The sequence below is a fragment of the Micromesistius poutassou genome, assembly GCF_964030765.1.
Source record: "Micromesistius poutassou genome assembly, chromosome: 4".
Taxonomy (NCBI): domain Eukaryota; kingdom Metazoa; phylum Chordata; class Actinopteri; order Gadiformes; family Gadidae; genus Micromesistius; species Micromesistius poutassou.
The window spans coordinates 7,897,679-7,916,251 of NC_140274.1; the positions used below are offsets into that span (position 1 = coordinate 7,897,679).

Here is an 18,573-nt window from a genome sequence, read left to right on the forward strand (position 1 = left end):
GGACAATACAGAGACAGTTCAGTAAGGAGCGTAGGGGTTGGACAGTTCAGCAAGGAGCAGGTAGGGGTTGGACAGTACAGAGACAGTTCAGTAAGGAGCGTAGGGGTTGGACAGTTCAGCAAGGAGCAGGTAGGGGTTGGACAGTACAGAGACAGTTCAGCAAGGAGCAGGTAGGCGTTAGACAGTGCTAGAAGGCGTATTGATCTTGAGTTGGGTGGTCTTGTGTGGATGGTGGTTCTGGTTATCTGTCCTGTGTCTCCGCCACACGGTTCTTGCTGGTTCTGGTTGTGTTGCAGTTGGCCAACAGAACACTGATCCCAGGACAGGTTGACGTGGGCGGGCTGTATCATTGGGGGACCAGTCCTCCTCTCCAGACCAGCCTCATGAATCTCAAGTCCTTCTCAGACCGGTCCCAGGAGAGTTCTTCATAAACTCTACCTACACATAACTTTATGATGCACTGAATGAAATACAATGTATCTATATACATTCATATGCATAACTTACTGGTACCTTTTTGTTCCAACTCCTCTCCCTTACTTACTGGCTCCACCCACTAACCATACACCCTCTCCCAACACACATACCTCCTTCCACCATAGATTACATCATTTAAGGTAGTAGATGACATCATTGGGACCACAGATTAAATCATTAGGGACAGTAGATAACATCATTAGGGGTAGTAGATGACATCATTGGGACCTCAGATTAAATCATTAGGGGCAGTAGATGACATCATTAGGGGTAGTAGATGACATCATTGGGACCTCAGATTAAATCATTAGGGGCAGTAGATGACATCATTGGGTAGTAGATGACATTAGAGACAGTGATCGACATCAGTAGATACTAGATGAGATCATTAGACAGTGGAAGACGTCAGTCGACAAAATTACATCATTAACGACAGATTACTATCATTAGAGAGTGAGATTGTTTTAGCACTGATGCTACATCATAATATTTAAGCGATAGATCACGACAGGCTGTGGAATGTGCTCATTATAACACTGTTAAGGGGCGTTGTTCGACCACCTTAACTGTGGTATAATGAGAACATTTCACTGACTGAAGTGATCTATTGCTATTATAAAACGGTTACGTAAGTATGGCGAAATGAAAGTCATAGACACCCTCAATTTTTTTAAAAATTGAGGAAGTCGGTAAAGCATTTTTTTTAACAAATACAAAAATGTAGTACCTCCTTGCTGCCTGCAAAGGCGGTTGCATAGCAACACACTGTAGCGTCCTTCAGAGAGAAGGCTAGAGACGTAGCTTGGTTCGCCAGCAATTTAGCCTACTATCAAGCAGTTCACTCACCGTGTGCCTATTGCTTTACAACATTTCCACCCTCTCCAGCAATCAACATATTTTTAGGCTTCAGTGAACTATGGTATTGCTTTTATATATAAATAAACAACAGTTCAAGTTAGGCATGGAGTGATACGGAACTCTGTAAACTGAATGGGCGTCATAGCTGTGTGTATACGCTCATTATACAACAGTTAGCAACCAATCAGATCGCTTGATTTAAGCCACCCGTTTTATAATATATTATAAACATCTTAAAGGGGACATATTATACCACCAGGTGTGAGTGTGATTAGCCATTACAAGCCGTTTTGAAAATGTGCCGCTTCTGATAGATGTGTGCTGGATAGATCAGTCTACCAGCCTACCCAGTGGACTGTAGCAAACATTGCTCATCTATCCGTCATACATCTAGGTGGACTTGCCCACCTGTGATGTCAGAAGCGGCACATTTTCAACGGCTTGTAATAGCTAATCACACTCACACCTGGTGGTATAATATGTCCCCTTTAATATACGATGAAAGATTCCAACCCTCCCCTCACTGAGACAGAAGACACCTGACATGAAGGAACCATGTGACGAAACAAACACATAATATAAGATGGACAAAACGATATAGAAACGTTTTTATTAACCATGTGAACAGAATGCCCTGTATTAAAGAGCTCTTTGGTTCAAAGGATGAAAGAGTTAATTGGAATATTAAAAAAAAAACACCCCAGAACTACTCACCCACAAGCCAACATGGCCGCCTTCCCAAGCAGCAGGGTAAGACACGCCCCCTTCCGGGCCAGGGAGGGTGTGACGTTGTTACAGAGAAACTATTGTTTAATTGTGTTTTTTGTAGTTAATGCCGTACGCTTTCAGCACATACTTCAAAGTGTCTGGAGGTCATTTAGGACCAAAGCTTCAGAAATTTCAACATTGTAGAAATCAGGAGGGGGGAGTCCACTATCAAGGACACTTCTTAGGATCCTTCAGGGGCAGGTCTAGTTTCCTCGGACATGTGACGGACTCTAAGAGTCCCTAGGTAAAAAAGTCTAGAAGGAAACCGTTCTTCACAGTAAGTCCGGTCTTGTTCTGTTGAAACCAAGATATAAGAACACATTAGATATATGAGATCATTATGGGATAGATCACAGTCCTGTTGAAACCATAACATGCATTAGATATATGAGATCATTATGGGATAGATCACAGTCCTGTTGAAACCATAACATGCATTAGATATAACAGATCATTATGGGATAGATCACAGTCCTGTTGAAACCATAACATGCATTAGATATATCAGATCATTATGGGATAGATCACAGTCCTGTTGAAACCATAACATACATTAGATATATCAGATCATTATGGGATAGATCACAGTCCTGTTGAAACCATAACATACATTAGATATAACATGCATAGTCTGTGTGCTATAAAGCAGGGTTAATATATATATGTGGCTGTGTGGTCAACAAAGTAGGTATCATAAAGTGTGTGTGTGTTTGTTTAATAAAGTAGGTATCATAAAGTGTGTGTGTGTGTGTGTGTGTGTGTGTGTGTGTGTGTGTGTGTGTGTGTGTGTGTGTGTGTGTGTGTGTGTGTGTGTGTGTGTGTGTGTGTGTGTGTGTGTGTGTGTGTACCTTTATTCCCTCAGGAACGGAACACGTGCACGGCCCGGACCACGTACTGCCGACAGATGGGACACTCCGACATCCTCTTGCCACACTTAGTGCACGTGACCATGTGACCGCACTCCAGCAGAACGCAGTCGATGGGAGAGTCCATACACACCCTGCACAGAAGGTCCTCGCCCGCTGCAGTGGTATCCCCCAGGCCTGGGACACACAATGTGACACTTTAATACACACATTTTAACACTATACTACACACAGGATGTCCTCTCCGGCTGCTTTGGCCATTACAGGGGAAACACACACACACACCACACAATACTAACCCAGCAAAGTCCCCTTCTTGACACACAATAATGAATTGGGAATTAAACAACTTGTCGGAATCTGGGTAAGACTATTTACCGATATCTCAGAGTATCCCTTTCACACACACACACACACACACACACACACACACACACACACACACACACACACACACACACACACACACACACACACACACACACACACACACACACACACACACACACACACACACACACACCCCTTATCATGGGAGAAGATTGGAGGTCCAGGTTAGTCACTAAGCAGCCTACTGACCCTGGTTGTGGAGGTTAGTCACTAAGCAGCCTACTGACCCTGGTTGTGGAGGTTAGTCACTAAGCAGCCTACTGACCCTGGTTGTGGAGGTTAGTCACTAAGCAGCCTACTGACCCTGGTTGTGGAGGTTAGTCACTAAGCAGCCTACTGACCCTGGTTGTGGAGGTTAGTAACTAAGCAGCCTACTGACCCTGGTTGTGGAGGTTAGTCACTAAGCAGCCTACTGACCCTGGTTGTGGAGGTCCAGGTCGTTCTGGTAGAGCCGGGTCACTCTCTCCATCAGCTCCCACTTCTCGCAGCATCCTTTGTAGTTGACAAAGTTCCGGGCCAGGATCTCCTTCAGCTGGCGGACACTCAGCTGCTCAATGTCCTCCAGCGAGGACAGGTCGGAGAGGGAGGCTCTACGCCCTGGGACCGCCACCTCCTCAGAGTCTGACCACTACAGGGAGACACACACAGCTTAATGGTTACACACCGCGGTGCAAGCAGAAGGCTCCAGCATAGAGCTGTGGAGTAGGGCTCTGGAGTAGGGCTCTAGTGTAGAGCTCTAGTGTAGAGTGTAAAGTTTCTGGGGTAGAGCTCTGGGGTAGATGTCTGCATGAATCAAAAGGTGTGTATATGTGTGTGTACCTCCAACTGCTGCCCAGTGAGGCTCTCAGCGTCAGACACCTCCACCTCCACCTCCACACACACACAAACAAACACAAACAATGCTTGGATCAACGCAGTTCAAGCATCCATGCTGGCTGGACAACACATCTGCAGTATACCATGACTCCGTTAACGGTTGGTCCTCACCTCGTCTGTCCTCTGCGGGGGGGCCGCCCCGCCGGGCACTGTGTCTGTAGGGGCCGCGGGGGCCGCGGGGGCCGTGTGGACGGGTGGCGTCTCCGTGGGGAATGTTTCCGTAGAGGCGCTGTGTGCCGAGGCCATGGCTGCTGCGCGGGCAGGCTCTGTGTGTGCATGTGCGTGCGTTGTGTCTGTGTGTGCTGTGTGTGTAGAGTCTGTGTGCGCCGTGTGTGTGGGTGTAGTGTGTTGGTCTGGGGGGAAGGGGGGGCTCCCGAAGGTGGAAGTGAGCGGGCTGGTGCTGCTGGGCGAGGGGGTCTGCTGTCCTAAGACCAGCTCAACCAGCTCCTCCTAGAAAACAACAACACAGACATCCTCTGTTCAGAAGCACAGCAACACCATCTGACCTCGCTACATCCTCAGAGTAATAAAGCCATGCCTGTTGTTATCAAGCCACGCCTGTAGTAATCAAGCTTCTTGTAGTCATTAAGCCGCTCCTGTAGTTATCAAGCCTCTCCTGTAGTCATCAAGCCTCTCCTCTAGTTATCAAGCCTCTCTTGTAGTCATCAAGCCAGGCCTGTAGATATCAAGCCTCTCCTCTATTTATCAAGCCTCTAGTCTCCACCCATAGCCGGGTGGAGGCAGGCTGACGGTATGTAGTGTAGTATTACTGTATGTATATGTAGCATGGGCGTCACCATAATATAATTGGGGGGGGGACACGTCCCCCCCACCCTTGAAAAAAAGTCATTTCAACCCCCCCACATTTGCCATCAACGATATTAGTGCATGACTGGTCTACTAGTCCAGCGTTCTTTCCATCGCTTCACAATCAAATCCGTTCCACTTTATCAGTAGGGGGAATACCCATATAAATAGAATAAATAGAAAGTTTTTCTGTTTTTTTAACACACAACGCAGCATCACGCACGCATTCAAAACACGCACCGAAGCCGACCGAAGCAAGCTGTTGTTGAGAGTCGGATCAACGACAGCGACACAAGATGGACATAAGGACTTTTTTTTCTGAAGAAGAGGAAAGTAAAGTAAAGTAAAGTAGCCCAAGTTTTCCATTGAGTGGCCAAACAGCTAAATTGCATTCTTCCATGGCCAAACACAGCCAGCTTTTCTGATAAGAATGTTAGCACCCTCATGAGACATTCTCTGGCATTAGCAATATTCAAAGTCACAAAGATCAAATATTCGTGCCTAATAGCCTACTTTGTTGTATAAAAAACCTAGCCCATATATCATCAAGACATGTAAACGTTCAATGGCTGTTAATATATATATATATATATATATATATATATTATAATAATAAAAAATAAAAAATAAAAAAAAAAAAAAAAAATATATATATATATATATATATATATATATATATAAATAACATAATAGTAGTCAGTAATTGCAGACCATGCAAGCTCCAAGGAAAATCAATGAAAGAGGGACCCTCATCATCCTCATCCTCATCGTCGTCCGCTTATCCGGGGTCGGGTCGCGGGGGCAGCAGCTCAAGCAGGGGGCCCCAGACTTCCCTTTCCCGGGCCACATTGACCAGCTCTGACGGGGGGATCCCGAGGCGTTCCCAGGCCAGTGTTGAGATATAATCTCTCCACCTAGTCCTGGGTCTTCCCCGGGGTCTCCTCCCCACTGGTCGTGCCTGGAACACCTCCCAAGGGAGGCGTCCAGTGGGCATCCTTACCAGATGCCCGAACCACCTCAACTGACTCCTTTCTAAGCAAAGGAGCAGCGGCTCTAATCCGAGTTCCTCCCGGATGACTGAACTTCTCACCCTATCCCTAAGGGAGAAGCCAGCCACCCTCCTGAGAAAACTCATCTCGGCCGCTTGTATCCGCGATCTCGTCCTTTCGGTCATCACCCACCCCTCATGACCATAGGTGGGTAGGAACGAAGATCGACCGGTAGATCGAGAGCTTTGCCTTGCGGCTCAGCTCTCTTTTCGTCACAACAGTGCGGTAAAGCGAACGCAATACCGCCCCCGCTGCTCCGATTCTCCGGCCAATCTCACGCTCCATCGTACCCTCACTCGCGAACAAGACCCCGAGGTACTTAAACTCCTTCACTTGGGCTAAGGACTCATTTCCTACCCGGAGGGTAGGAAATGATGTCCCTCTTTCCCACGGAAAGAGGGACATCATTTTAAATCTAAAAACAAAAATGCACCAGAATGTGGGAAATTGTATCTACTTCTTTCAATTTTTTTCTGGGGGAGGACCCCCGGCCCCCCCGTGAAAATATATCCCCCCCACTCTCAAAAAACTGATGACGCCCTTGATATGTAGTATTACTGTAGTACCTTCTCTCTGCAGAGCTGGGTGGGGACTTCATGCAGGTGGAGGTAATCTCGGAGGTCCTTCACCTTCAGCTTCATCAGTTCAGCCGGCTCCAGCAGGTTACCGTAGAAACGCTGGCAGGTGTGGCAGAGGCGGGGTCTGGGATCTGCCTCGGCTGAGCAACTATTGCAGTAATCCTTCTTACAGTCAACACACACATGCTGGGAGAGAGAAGTAGACAGAGAGAGAGAGAGAGAGACATATACACACACAGTTAGAGAGAGACATAGACACAGTGAGAGAGAGACATATACACACACAGTTAGAGAGAGAAGTAGACACACAGTAAGAGAGAGACAGACACACAGTGAGAGAGAGACAGACACACAGTGAGAGAGAGACATATACACACACAGTTAGAGAGAGACATAGACACACAGTGAGAGAGAGACATATACACACAGTTAGAGAGACAGACACACAGTGAGAGAGAGACATATACACACAGTTAGACAGAGACAGACACACAGTTAGAGAGAGACAGACACACAGTGAGAGAGAGACATAGACACACACAGTTAGAGAGAGAGACAGACACATAGTAAGAGAGAGACAGACACACAGTGAGAGAGAGACAGACACACAGTTAGAGAGACACAGACACACAGTGAGAGAGACAGACACACAGTGAGAGAGAGACAGACACACAGTTAGTGAGAGAGAGACATAAAATAGACAGAGAGAGAAGAGAGCGACATCCACACAAGTAATAAGAAATGTCTAGATTTGGCGCCAGTGTATCGATTCTTGTGTCGCACGAGGAAGGCGACGATATATCTCCATATAGATATTTTGGCACACCCCTACTAGATATGGTTTCATTGATATATTGGCCAGCTCTGTGTTCTAGTGGTAGAAGAGTATAAAGGTTACTCAGTGAATAATGGGGAAGTGTCAAAGAGCCATGACAAAATAGCGGTATAGTAAACTTTTGCAAGGCGTTGAGATTGCTTCAAAACCAGCAGTTCAATGGAGTAGCTGTGATGTGTAGACTAGATAATATTCTACATTAATGGGCTTACTAGCTGTTAGCCTAGTTCGGAGACCCGAATATTAATTTGTTAATACAACTAACGTGTAGCGATCAATAAAATCACATCCTGTAACTGATCAGTTCTGCAAATAAAAAAATGCTGGGCAGCACATACCTCTCTTTGTTTACGAGAATCTTAATTTCAACACTCCTAGACCCCACTCAGTCACGCCACCCAGCCAGCCAGCCGAGCCACGCTGGTTCACGTCACACAGTCTGCCCACTCCAGTCAGAGTAGACAGAACTCTGGACAGAATCTCTCCCGCCTACCAACTGGGAGGGGCTCAATCTAACACATTACGCCTTTTTTAAACGAATGAAGGTTACCTAAACTGGCACAGACTGTTTATTATACGGTTGGTTAATGGAAGAAGGTTAACTAATAATCTGTGATAGAGGGTTGACTATAGGGTTGGTTAATGAATGAGGGAGAACTAATACGCTGTTACAGACTGTTGACTATGGTGAATGAATGAAAGTTAAAAAGTCAGGGTTAGAGGTGTCCATGGTTACCTTGCGGGCCAGGGTGTGGAACCCATCACCACAGGCCTTACAGCGGGGCTGCTGATTGGCCGAGGGCTGGCTGCTGTAGCCAGAGTTGGTGTAGGCCTGCTGGCAGTGCCCTCTGCGTGCCGGCTCCTCGGACGGAACGTCGTCCACACACAACCAGCTGCAGCACGACCACATGGGTCTAACATATGCACACACACACACGCACACACACAATTATAAATGTATTACTCCTAAATAAAAGTGACACACATACTGCATGCGTACAACATGTGTGTACTAACATAGACTGTAGAAAATAAGGACAATTACTATGAATAGGTGCTCACATTATTTGTGAGTGAGTGAGAGACTGTAGACTAATAATTAATTTAAAGCATTAGCCAAGTGACATCCTATATCCAACCGGCTACCTGTGGTACGATGTTAGAACTATGTCATCGCTACGACACAAGCCAACATCGTGAGTTGGAACTGTGGTACCTTGTAAGTTCCTTAGTACTAGGGGAGTACTGTGGTACTAGGGGATTACTGTGGTACTAGGGGATTACTGTGGTACTAGGTGAGTACTGTGGTACTAGGTGAGTACACTTAGGCAGTATTAATTATTATTAATCACTTAATGTGATACTGTCTCAGTACTGTGGTAAAAGGTGTGTAATGTTAGTACTGCCGAACTAGGTGAGTAGTGTAGTAACAGGTGAGTACTTTCTATGCAGCTGCAATAGCGGAGTACTGTGTTAATCTGCAAGAGGGCCTGTTTAAGTAGCAATTAAGAGTTAGTGAATACTAAACAGTTGACCATTATACAAGAGACTAAACAATACACAGAAAATCATACTCAGAAAGGGAGTGTCTAAATGACGACTCAGGAATAATATCAGCACGGTCGGCCTATGAAGTGTGTGTACGTGTCTCGTAATGCAAGTCGTTCAGACCCATTGTTGATCCAGGTCATAATATATGTAACTATCATCTTCCCTTTAAGAACTCTATCCATTCATGAATCTAAAGCACATGGAAATAATACCAAGTACGTGGAAATGTATGGAAAGTATAAGTATGGAAATGTTAGTCTGTCAAATTAGTTTTAACCATCTGCAGTTTGGACAGATAAAATAGAGCTAAATGGAAGTTCTATTTATAGATGTATTTATATTTAAATGTACATTATAGGGGGACAGGTAACATAGTACAGCTAGATTGGAGGTAGTATTTATAATTAATTTATATTTAAATGAATTTTTTTAGGTAGGCAGGTCACCTCGTACAGCTACATGGGAGAAGTACTATAACTTAATGAATTTTTATATTTTTATGTAAATTATGATGCTTGGTTTGGATAATAAAGTGCAATATAATGACAAAGTTAAAGTTAAACAATGTTAGACAGTCAAGTTAGTGTCAAGTGTTATTAAAAGCTTAAAAGTGATCAGAGTACAACAATTAGTACTGTAGTATAATTACACGATAAGAGAGAGAAGTTAAAACCAGCAGTCTTACCTGAAGAGACGACAACAAGTCGGACTGGAAGCTCGTCAGCCTCTTCTTTCACCGGTGGTCGAAAGTTAACCTTACTCGACTAGTCAACGAAACTTCATAAACTAGTTCGGATAATATAATGATGTAAACTGTATGTATTTAAAACGACAACAGAGTCAAGTTAATCAAACTTTTTAAAAAGCGACATCTCTGTTGTTAGGTTCAACCAGGAAGAGAGTCCTGGACGAGACTCCTCCTCCTCCCGTGGACCTGCCCCCTGGCGGCTGACACAAGCACGACAGAGCCTTGGATACCTAGTCACCCGTAGTTCCCTTACTTGTTACCTAGTTACCGAGTTACTGACCTAGAGTCAGTAACCTGTAGCTCACTGTGGTTCACTAACCCAGGAACAGTTAGATGTAGCTTCCCAGCTAGTTACCTAGAAACTGTTACCTAGAGTAACCTCCTGACCTAGAGACAGTAACATGTAGTTCCCCAACTAGTTACCTAGATTTACCTGCTGACCGCGAAGTTAGTTACCTAGTTATCTAGATACCTTGAATAGTTATATATATAAATACATGCATGCATCTAGAACTATATAACCTCGATAGTTACTTAGTTGGTAGTGGTTAATAGTTAATAAATAACTAGTTACTAGTTACAACATTCACCTTACAGCCTTACAGCTATCTACATTAGTTAGTAATGAACTATATTATATATATCCTATATAACTAGTTACCTACGCAACCCAGGTAAGTCAATACCCATAGAACTAGTAAGCCTATTTAGTTAAATATATATACCAACCACAGAGCTCTTCTGAATTAAAAGTAAATGATTTCTCTCCTAGACCCTCAATCCTTTTGCTTGTGAACCAATACAATAGTAATCTGCATGTCTTAATTAAGACAATGTTAAAACGTTTAATTACACTAGTTAATTAGGAATGAGGCTGATGGATAATAAGGCCCTTATATAGCTGTAAGTGCTGGGGGGGTTAAACTAAACATCACATGAACATTAAGAGTTACAAAGCTATAGACATATTAGATCTTCACCTGCTCTAGACTTCATGTGACCCTATAAGAAATAATAATTGTAATATAGACAATTAAATTGAGTAGCTATGAAATCTTAATTCCCCACCCCTTATGAAATTAAAGTATGGGGGGGGGGGGGGGGTAGGGTGTGTGTCTGTGTGTAAGAAGTTACATGGTTTTGTCCTGCTGTTGAGCCCCCTCAGAGACAGCTTCCTCTGCCATGATGCCTGAACAGGTTCTAAACTAAATAGTTTTAAACCAGGCCATGGGGCGGGGCAGTCACACTGATGTACAGAAAAACTTTATTCTCGACTTCCGCTTCATTTTGAAGGAAACTTCATACAACGTCAACGCTTCCCGAAATGTAAACACATTCTTAATAATGTCAGATGGTACATTTTTATTGCCATAAACCGTGTAGGAAACAACTTAACCCAAAATAATAAAAACAGCTGTTCTTTCTATAGTACAGTAAGAAAAGGTTTCACGTTCCCAATCTCGTTTCCAGTAAAACGTCAAATAAAAATGGTTCTTGCAACACACAAAATGTTCAGAAAGCATCTAGAGTTGGTCTATGGGGGAGCGTGATGCTGGTCGTTAGTGAGGCCAGCGGAGCATCTGTTGGTGGAGAGAGGTGTGCCTGTGGTGGCTGCTGCTAGGCGCCCTCACAGTGACACCACATTATTCCAGGAAGCCAGGACACCCGAGCTCAAAAATCTTTCAAACAGAGGAGCTGGTAACTCTGGGCAGGGCCTCGCTGAAGACCCGCCCCTACAGCAGCTTTAACCAATCAGCTGCTTGAAATAAAGCCACATGGAGGAGGGGGACCAATGGCTGACCCAGCCAGCCAGCTCTCTTTGGGGGGGAAGAGGGAGTGGGGGGGTGGGGGAGTGGACTCTTTGAAAGATTTTTGTTGTGGAGAAGTGGATCCGGGCTTGCTTCCAGAATAATGAAGGTTATTCGTCAGCCTAAGAAAGCACAAACAACGCCAGAGTTAGGAAAAGCCAGCACATTGGACACAGCAGCTCTGCAGTCAACATGCTACAGCGTTAATAAACACATGAACCGTCACAATGACAAGTGGGCTCAAAGTTCCATGATTGACGAGTAACTCAAGATATGACGATATGCTGATTAAGCAGATCAATCACAACATGCTTTACAACATGACCCTGCCTTAAAAGCTGCTGACTAACCCACATCCTTTCACCCAGGCTACACCAGTAGAATACAGTCAGGCCAGCTGTAGCTCTGATTGTAGGGCACTCCTATCAAACCACCTGACCAAGACACCAGAGCACACAGGTATCTGTGAGCATGCATTCAGAAGCTGGTGTGTTGTTCGAAAAGAGTGTCTATGTGTGCATGCAAATATTGAGCCGAGGACAACAAGGCTTCATGGTTGACCGAAGGTTCTAGTTGCCATGCTAACATAGGTCCTCCCCCACGCCTCCCCCTTTATCTTCCCCAGTCCGCCAGTCTCTCTCTCTCTCTATGCCTTCTCTTGGTTGGTTACCTCCTCTCTGGGCTTGGCCCCACCGAAGATGGCTGAGTGGGGGTTGGCCACCTGGTTCAGCGGGCCAGCCACGGTGCGCGGCTTCAGTTGGAGGCGGGGCCTCTGGGCACGCTCCTCTGCGGACACACAACAAGACACTTTAATACACAACACAAACAAAGACGCAACACAGACATGTGGTCTGCAGGCTGGGACACAGCAGCAGGTAAACCACAGCCAGGTGTCGGCAACGTGACCTCCCCACATTGCTGCAGTGTGCTGATGTCCCTTAAACCAACAGTGCTATGGTATGCGTGTCTCACCGTCTGAAGGTTCTCTGAAGTCTGTGGGGGGTCCTCCACGAGGAGGTCCATCTCTAAAGCGACCCATACCCCCTCCGGGTGCTGATCCTCCCCTCCGGTCACCAGGGCCCCCAGCTCCTCGGCCCCGCTCCCCCATGAAGTTGTCATCTCTATAGCCTACACGCAAACACACACACACAAACACACGTTAGCCTTCAGAAACCTTGCTCAGCCAAAACCCTGGATGGATGATCCTGTAGATTGATGTCATGGGGTGAGGGGGGGATGAGGGGGGAGCCTGCAGAGAGTGGGGCACCTCCTCCTGACCAAACGTGGCTCCAGACAGGATGCAGGACAGAGACCGCCAAACTGCTACCAAGCCTCATGAACTCATTCACTCACTGCCAATCCATTACTCATACTGGAGGGACCCTTACAACCACCAGACGGCAGCACTGAAGGCGTCTATACAAATTATTATTTTGATTGGCCCAAACCAGCTGTCCTATTGGACATTGATTGGTCAATAGCTGCTGTTGCCCCGCCCTGACCGCACCTCCTGAGTTCTCATAGTCGTCGCGGCCTCCTCTCGGTGGTCCTCGTGAACCTCCTCCTCCTCCTCCTCCTCCTGCAGGGAATAGCTTTAGTTAAACAGATCGGGGGGGAGAGAGGAGGAGAAACGCAGAGGAGGGAGAAAAGGAGGGGAAACAGAGGGGGGAGAGACGAAGAAAGACGAAAACAAGAAAACGACAAGCACTATATATACAAAGGTTAAGGGGAGAGGGCTGAAAAGAGAGCTGAGGTTAGGTTAGAAGAGCTCATGCATTCTTCCACAGCACCATACCACCCATGAGTGTCAGCACTACAGTACTACAAAGAGCGAGTAGGGGAGCTGAGGGGAAGGTGGAGTGAAGATGAGGTGAAGATGAAGGTGTGCAGTTAAACTTCATAGTCCATTACTGAACGGATAGACTAGCTGAAGAAGAAAAACAAGGGTTAGTTATAGGCTGCTAGCAAGAGACCACTAGCCACTAGCTAAGAGGATGCTAGCGGCTAGTAGAGCTAGTAGTAGCGGGGTTGTAGCGGCTGGAAAGATGCTGGTAGTGACAGGCTGGGTGCTGGTAACACCTAGCTAGAGGATGCTAGCCCCTAGTTAAAGGCTGGCAGCGGCTAGTAAGAGGCTGGCAGCGGCTAGTAAGAGGCTGACTGCTAGCTGAATGAAAGGCGGCTAGCTGCTATTTAGCTATCGGATTAACACTCACCTCTGTCGTCTTTCCTGAAGCCAAAGCCACCGGCTCCTCTCTCCTGCCTCCGACCCTCGGCAATGTCCACCCTGAGCGACCTGTCTTCCAGGAGCTGCAAGGGTTAAAGGTTAAAAGGTCAGAGAGGGCATCATATGTACTTGTATAATAGATATATATTCTTAGAAACTCACCGCTCCATCATATGCCAGGGCTTCCTTCAGTGACTCCAAGTCCTCAAACTCCACATAACAAAAGCCTGCAACACACACACAATCAGGCTCCAAATAGCATGCGTGTGTGTGGAAAGTGTGTTTGTGTGTAATTGTTCCGAGTCAATAAACCGCTCCGTACGGGATGACACGCAAGATTTGCGCCAGATATACGAAAAGAAAAAGAAAAAACTACAAGAAAATCATTATTTTTTATAACCAACTATCACCAGTGATACTTTATAATACAACTATACAGACAGCCAGTCACAATGAGTGCAAAGGATAACATCTGCTCATCGCTGGACAGTGCCAGGGGAGTTTAGCGGGTGGGGGCTAAACATAAGAAATCAACTAGCTGACGTCCCAACTCTCCTTACAGCCGCCAGCCGACATTTATGTGCTTATAGCCGCAGATGAAGACATGGGATTTAAAAACATGGTTTAAGAAATTGACTTTTAATGTACAGATATACACAAGTAGCCTTTATATAACATATAGAACCATATACACTCTTATAAGATGGACCGAATCATGTGGACACCAGGAAGGAAATACATAACATTGTTACCATCTGCACAACCTGTGGAACCACTCACTCCCATTATGGGCCTTTAACCCCCACACCCACACCCTACCTTTGAACTTGTCCGTCTCTTTGTCTCTGACCAGACGGACGCTTCGGACGCTGAGGTCCTTGAATATGTTGTCGATGTCTCCCTGCACCGTCTTGAAGGGAAGGTTGCCTACATAGGCCGTGAATGGAGGGTCCGTCGGGAGATCCTTCTTACGGGAGCCTCCACTCGGTGCGTCCCTGCGAGGTCTGGACACACACAAACATACACGTTGACAACAGCACACATCAAATTGATATATTGCTTTTTCAACAAATTTTGGAGCAGACTCCGTATTGGGATTATTCTCTGGATTTGCTCATGGTTCATGTACATTTCAGGGTTGGAACCACTTAACTGCCCCCTTGTGTACACGTTACACGTGAGGGGTAAGTATAATGAGGCAGTACTGTGAGGATCCCTGTCTGTGTCTCCATGTGGACCTTGGCAGATGTGCTGTAGGTAGAACTGGAAGGTACATTCACACCACCAGCATAAGCTAGATGGTGACAACCCACTAGCGATGGCCAGTCATCCCAACGGTATCTCAGTAACAGGGGTTGGAGTTACAACAGACAAAATATCTCAGAGACAGAAAAGTCGGGCTCTGACCCATGTGAATGGTGGAATCTACTCCCAAGGTAAGGTTTTCCACACCATCCTTCAATTGAGGATATTAAGGAACTGGTCTTAGTTGTTTTTTTTTGATAATATATGATGTCTCTAGCCATGTACAGATAGATAGATAGATAGATAGATAGATAGATAGATAGATAGATAGATAGATAGATAGATAGATAGATAGATAGATAGATAGGCAAGTATCCTAGTTGTTAAGCTGACATTAGAATGCACTTAAATAATAGCATCAGTCTGTATGGTAATGATGAGTAGTGAGCTACTAGTGACAAAGATGCAAAGTGCAAAGATGAAATCAGGTTTGTGAGTGATAACACTAGTTTGTCAGCTTATTGATGAATGTAATGACTTCATTAAGATAATCTGCTAGACCAAGCCCCTTTAAGGTGTGCTAGTGTGTACTGTTGAAACAAATGTGATCTAATGCTGAAAATATGTAGTTCAGATATAGTGTCTGGTAGGCAAGTCTAACCACCTAGGGATGGCTCTAGGTGAATGTAATACTAGTCTTGCCCTTTTATTTTGTGGTAATAAGGGATGTTTGTTGTCCTGCGTCTTACTTACGAAGGCGCATGCGTGGAACCAGTCATATGTGGGGGTCTGCACTCTGCGCACAGGTGACTTTATAAAATACGCGTCTGCGGACTTTGTTTACAATCGCGTAGTGTCTAATAGCGCAGTGCCTACTAATAGACAGTCACCAACGAGAAACTGGTAGACGCATATAACCAGATTATAACACGCACTGCAGCATGCAGTCAGACACTCTGCCAGCAGAGCCCCGTTGGCCACACGTGGACCGGGCGACTGTTCTGCTATGTTCCTTTATGGAGTGCCATTATACTCGGCATAAATTCCCAATAACATACAACCATTGCGTGTACTCGCTGGGTTTTCCAAAAAAATAAAAACTGAAATCAAGCGGGATAACCCCCCTCACCCCCCGGCCCACATGGACAACACTGGCCTGGCTCTAAACATGGTCCTCGCTGGTCCACTTCCACCTCCTCCATCTGCCTTTAGACGAACTGGAGAGACTGGAGGTTGGGCGTTTTTCAACAGTACCTGTAGTGGTTCTCTGGGGGTCCATGCAGCCCCCCCACCGCACCGGCGACTGCGCCGCTGGTGTCGGCTGGACGGGCCCTGATCTAAGGCTAGACCAGCACCCCAATCCCTCCAACATTAATATAACAGGTTATGGATGTATTGCGGACTGCCCGTTGTGGTTTAAAGACTGAGGTACAGGCTGCACGCCTATCGGGTCGTCGCTAACAATGTGCACCATGTGGGCTGACCAGCCCCAGCCTCTCCGAAATAGCAGAGTGGTTATACCTTAATTTCTTGTCTATTCGTAGATGCCTTCTGTATTTCAGCCTGAATAGTCAACGAGTTGCCCGACATGGTTCTACTAAATCTAAAATGATCGCAGGCCGGCCAAGCCCCGACCACCCCTCCAGTTATCGCCTACCTAGCTTTCGCTGCTAACTAGCTCAGAGCCGCGGTGTTTCCTGATCCCTCACGCCGACCTTCAGCGCCCCCTGAACGGCGTTGACGAGAAACGCCAGTCAGGAGGAGGCCTGGCCTTCACAAACTCTCTCTCCCCCGAAACAAATCCAATCCGCCAGCGAATCAACGCGACATTGCGGCTTTGGCTTACCCCTACTGCGGTACATACAGTTGTGTAGCACGCCATCCCGGGGATTGTTCTTACCCTCGGCCGCCCCGGCTTCCACCGAAAGCCCGGTCGTCGTAGTTGTCGAAGTCCGCCATCACCGCCAGTGTGTGAACAGGAGGGTCCTGTTCTACATACACACAGCAGCGCTTAGCTGTCCACCAGCCGCCTGCGCTTAGCCCTATCTAGCACTCCAGATGCACCAAGCCCTCTATCTTACACTTTATATTCATCATGCTTATCTTGCATCTCACTTAGGCGCGTTTTGTTATGTGTTTTGAAAGTTTGCTTTGTAAGTATTATTTTTATGTGTGGCCCAAATATGCTGAAATTATTAAATTATTACAGCATACTGTTACTGTATGGGTAGGAGGTGTAAAATATAAGAATTGTACGGTGTAGTCTAGTGGTCTAGGCTGACATAGCATCACAGCACACATCATAATACTCCCATAGTACCACAGTACTCCCATAGCACCACAGTATTCACACATTACAATAGTACATACTGCCACATACTACACGGACAACAGGACTCTACATGTGCTGAAATCTTTTAATTCTTATCTCAAAATTAATAATATATAATAATCACTTAATAATAATAATAATAATATAAATATTGAATCACAACATAGTTATACTGGTGACTTCCAGAATCCCTTGGCAGTGGACCAAATTCTACCTACTATTGCCCAAGTAGTATATTTTACTAAGGTAAACACTACTTCATAAGTATAGGTACTACTTAATAACACTTATGTAGTAGTATACAGTAGTATACATACGACTTGGTCTCCAGTATAAGCACAGCTAGGGGTTCTATAATTGTTAATGTTTATATCATTAATTTATTCTACTCAATATTCACTGGGACACATGTGGTGTTCCTCAGGTGTGAATGTTAGGAATTTGAATTTTAAGTATGACTCTCATGGCAGTACAAAGTACCTAACACACACACACACACACACACACACACACACACACACACACACACACACACACACACACACACACACACACTTCTGGAAGACACCAGAACTATGTTGTGATTCAATAACTATAATTTTTCATTTATTATACTGGATATTCACCTACACCTCAGGTGTCCTAGGTGCTCAGGTGGGAATGTTAGGAATTAGAATTTTAAGTATGATAACTCCCTCACCAGACCTGAGTTCTGGCATTCTATCAACTAGCCAATGGCAGTAGAAAGTACCCAAAATTATATTTAAATACAGTATGTATATATATATATATATATATATATATATATATATACATACACACACACACACACACACACACATATATATATAAAAATATATAACAACATTGGGTTGTTGTAGGACTGTGTAGGACCAGGGTTGTGGTGTGACAACGCACAAACGCTGTAAAAGAGAAATAGAAAAGGCTGCGCTGCGCCCCCTAGTGTCTTAGAGGAGTTGGTGTCTGGGGAGTTTTCTCCACGAGCAGTCAGCAAAGGGTTTCTTTCACGGAACTTTCCTTTACAAAAAAAACACAGTACCGCTACCAGTACATGAAGGTATTGCATCAGTCTCAAATAATATTCATATATTGTCCCACAATTCATATTATAGTATGACATAATACTGACATATTGGTGTA

At 45.3% G+C, this 18,573-nt stretch overlaps 2 protein-coding genes across 3 annotated transcripts; both read right to left on the minus strand.

Moving 5' to 3' along the window:
• Positions 1 to 1,928: 1,928 nt before the first annotated feature.
• On the minus strand, positions 1,929 to 9,928 carry rffl (ring finger and FYVE-like domain containing E3 ubiquitin protein ligase). The gene is made up of 8 exons (XM_084466794.1): positions 9,741 to 9,928; positions 8,241 to 8,418; positions 6,658 to 6,855; positions 4,347 to 4,685; positions 4,179 to 4,229; positions 3,777 to 3,987; positions 2,952 to 3,146; positions 1,929 to 2,397 (listed from the first exon to the last, which is right to left on the minus strand). The coding sequence occupies exons 2-7, from the start codon at positions 8,412 to 8,414 to the stop codon at positions 2,962 to 2,964; spliced, it is 1,158 nt and encodes a 385-aa protein (XP_084322920.1). The 5' UTR covers positions 8,415 to 8,418; positions 9,741 to 9,928; the 3' UTR covers positions 1,929 to 2,397; positions 2,952 to 2,961.
• Positions 9,929 to 11,145: 1,217 nt separating this feature from the next.
• eif4h (eukaryotic translation initiation factor 4h) lies at positions 11,146 to 17,107 on the minus strand. 2 transcript variants are annotated; one of them, XM_084467519.1, is made up of 8 exons: positions 16,981 to 17,107; positions 14,655 to 14,839; positions 13,998 to 14,062; positions 13,825 to 13,918; positions 13,119 to 13,187; positions 12,584 to 12,739; positions 12,282 to 12,397; positions 11,146 to 11,733 (listed from the first exon to the last, which is right to left on the minus strand). In XM_084467519.1, exons 1-8 carry the CDS (start codon positions 17,037 to 17,039, stop codon positions 11,722 to 11,724), a joined length of 756 nt encoding a protein of 251 aa, XP_084323645.1. In that variant the 5' UTR covers positions 17,040 to 17,107; the 3' UTR covers positions 11,146 to 11,721. The 2 variants fall into 2 exon arrangements, with proteins under 2 accessions (XP_084323645.1, XP_084323644.1); XM_084467518.1 differs by having other exon boundaries at positions 13,119 to 13,190.
• Between the last annotated feature and the right edge of the window lie 1,466 nt (positions 17,108 to 18,573).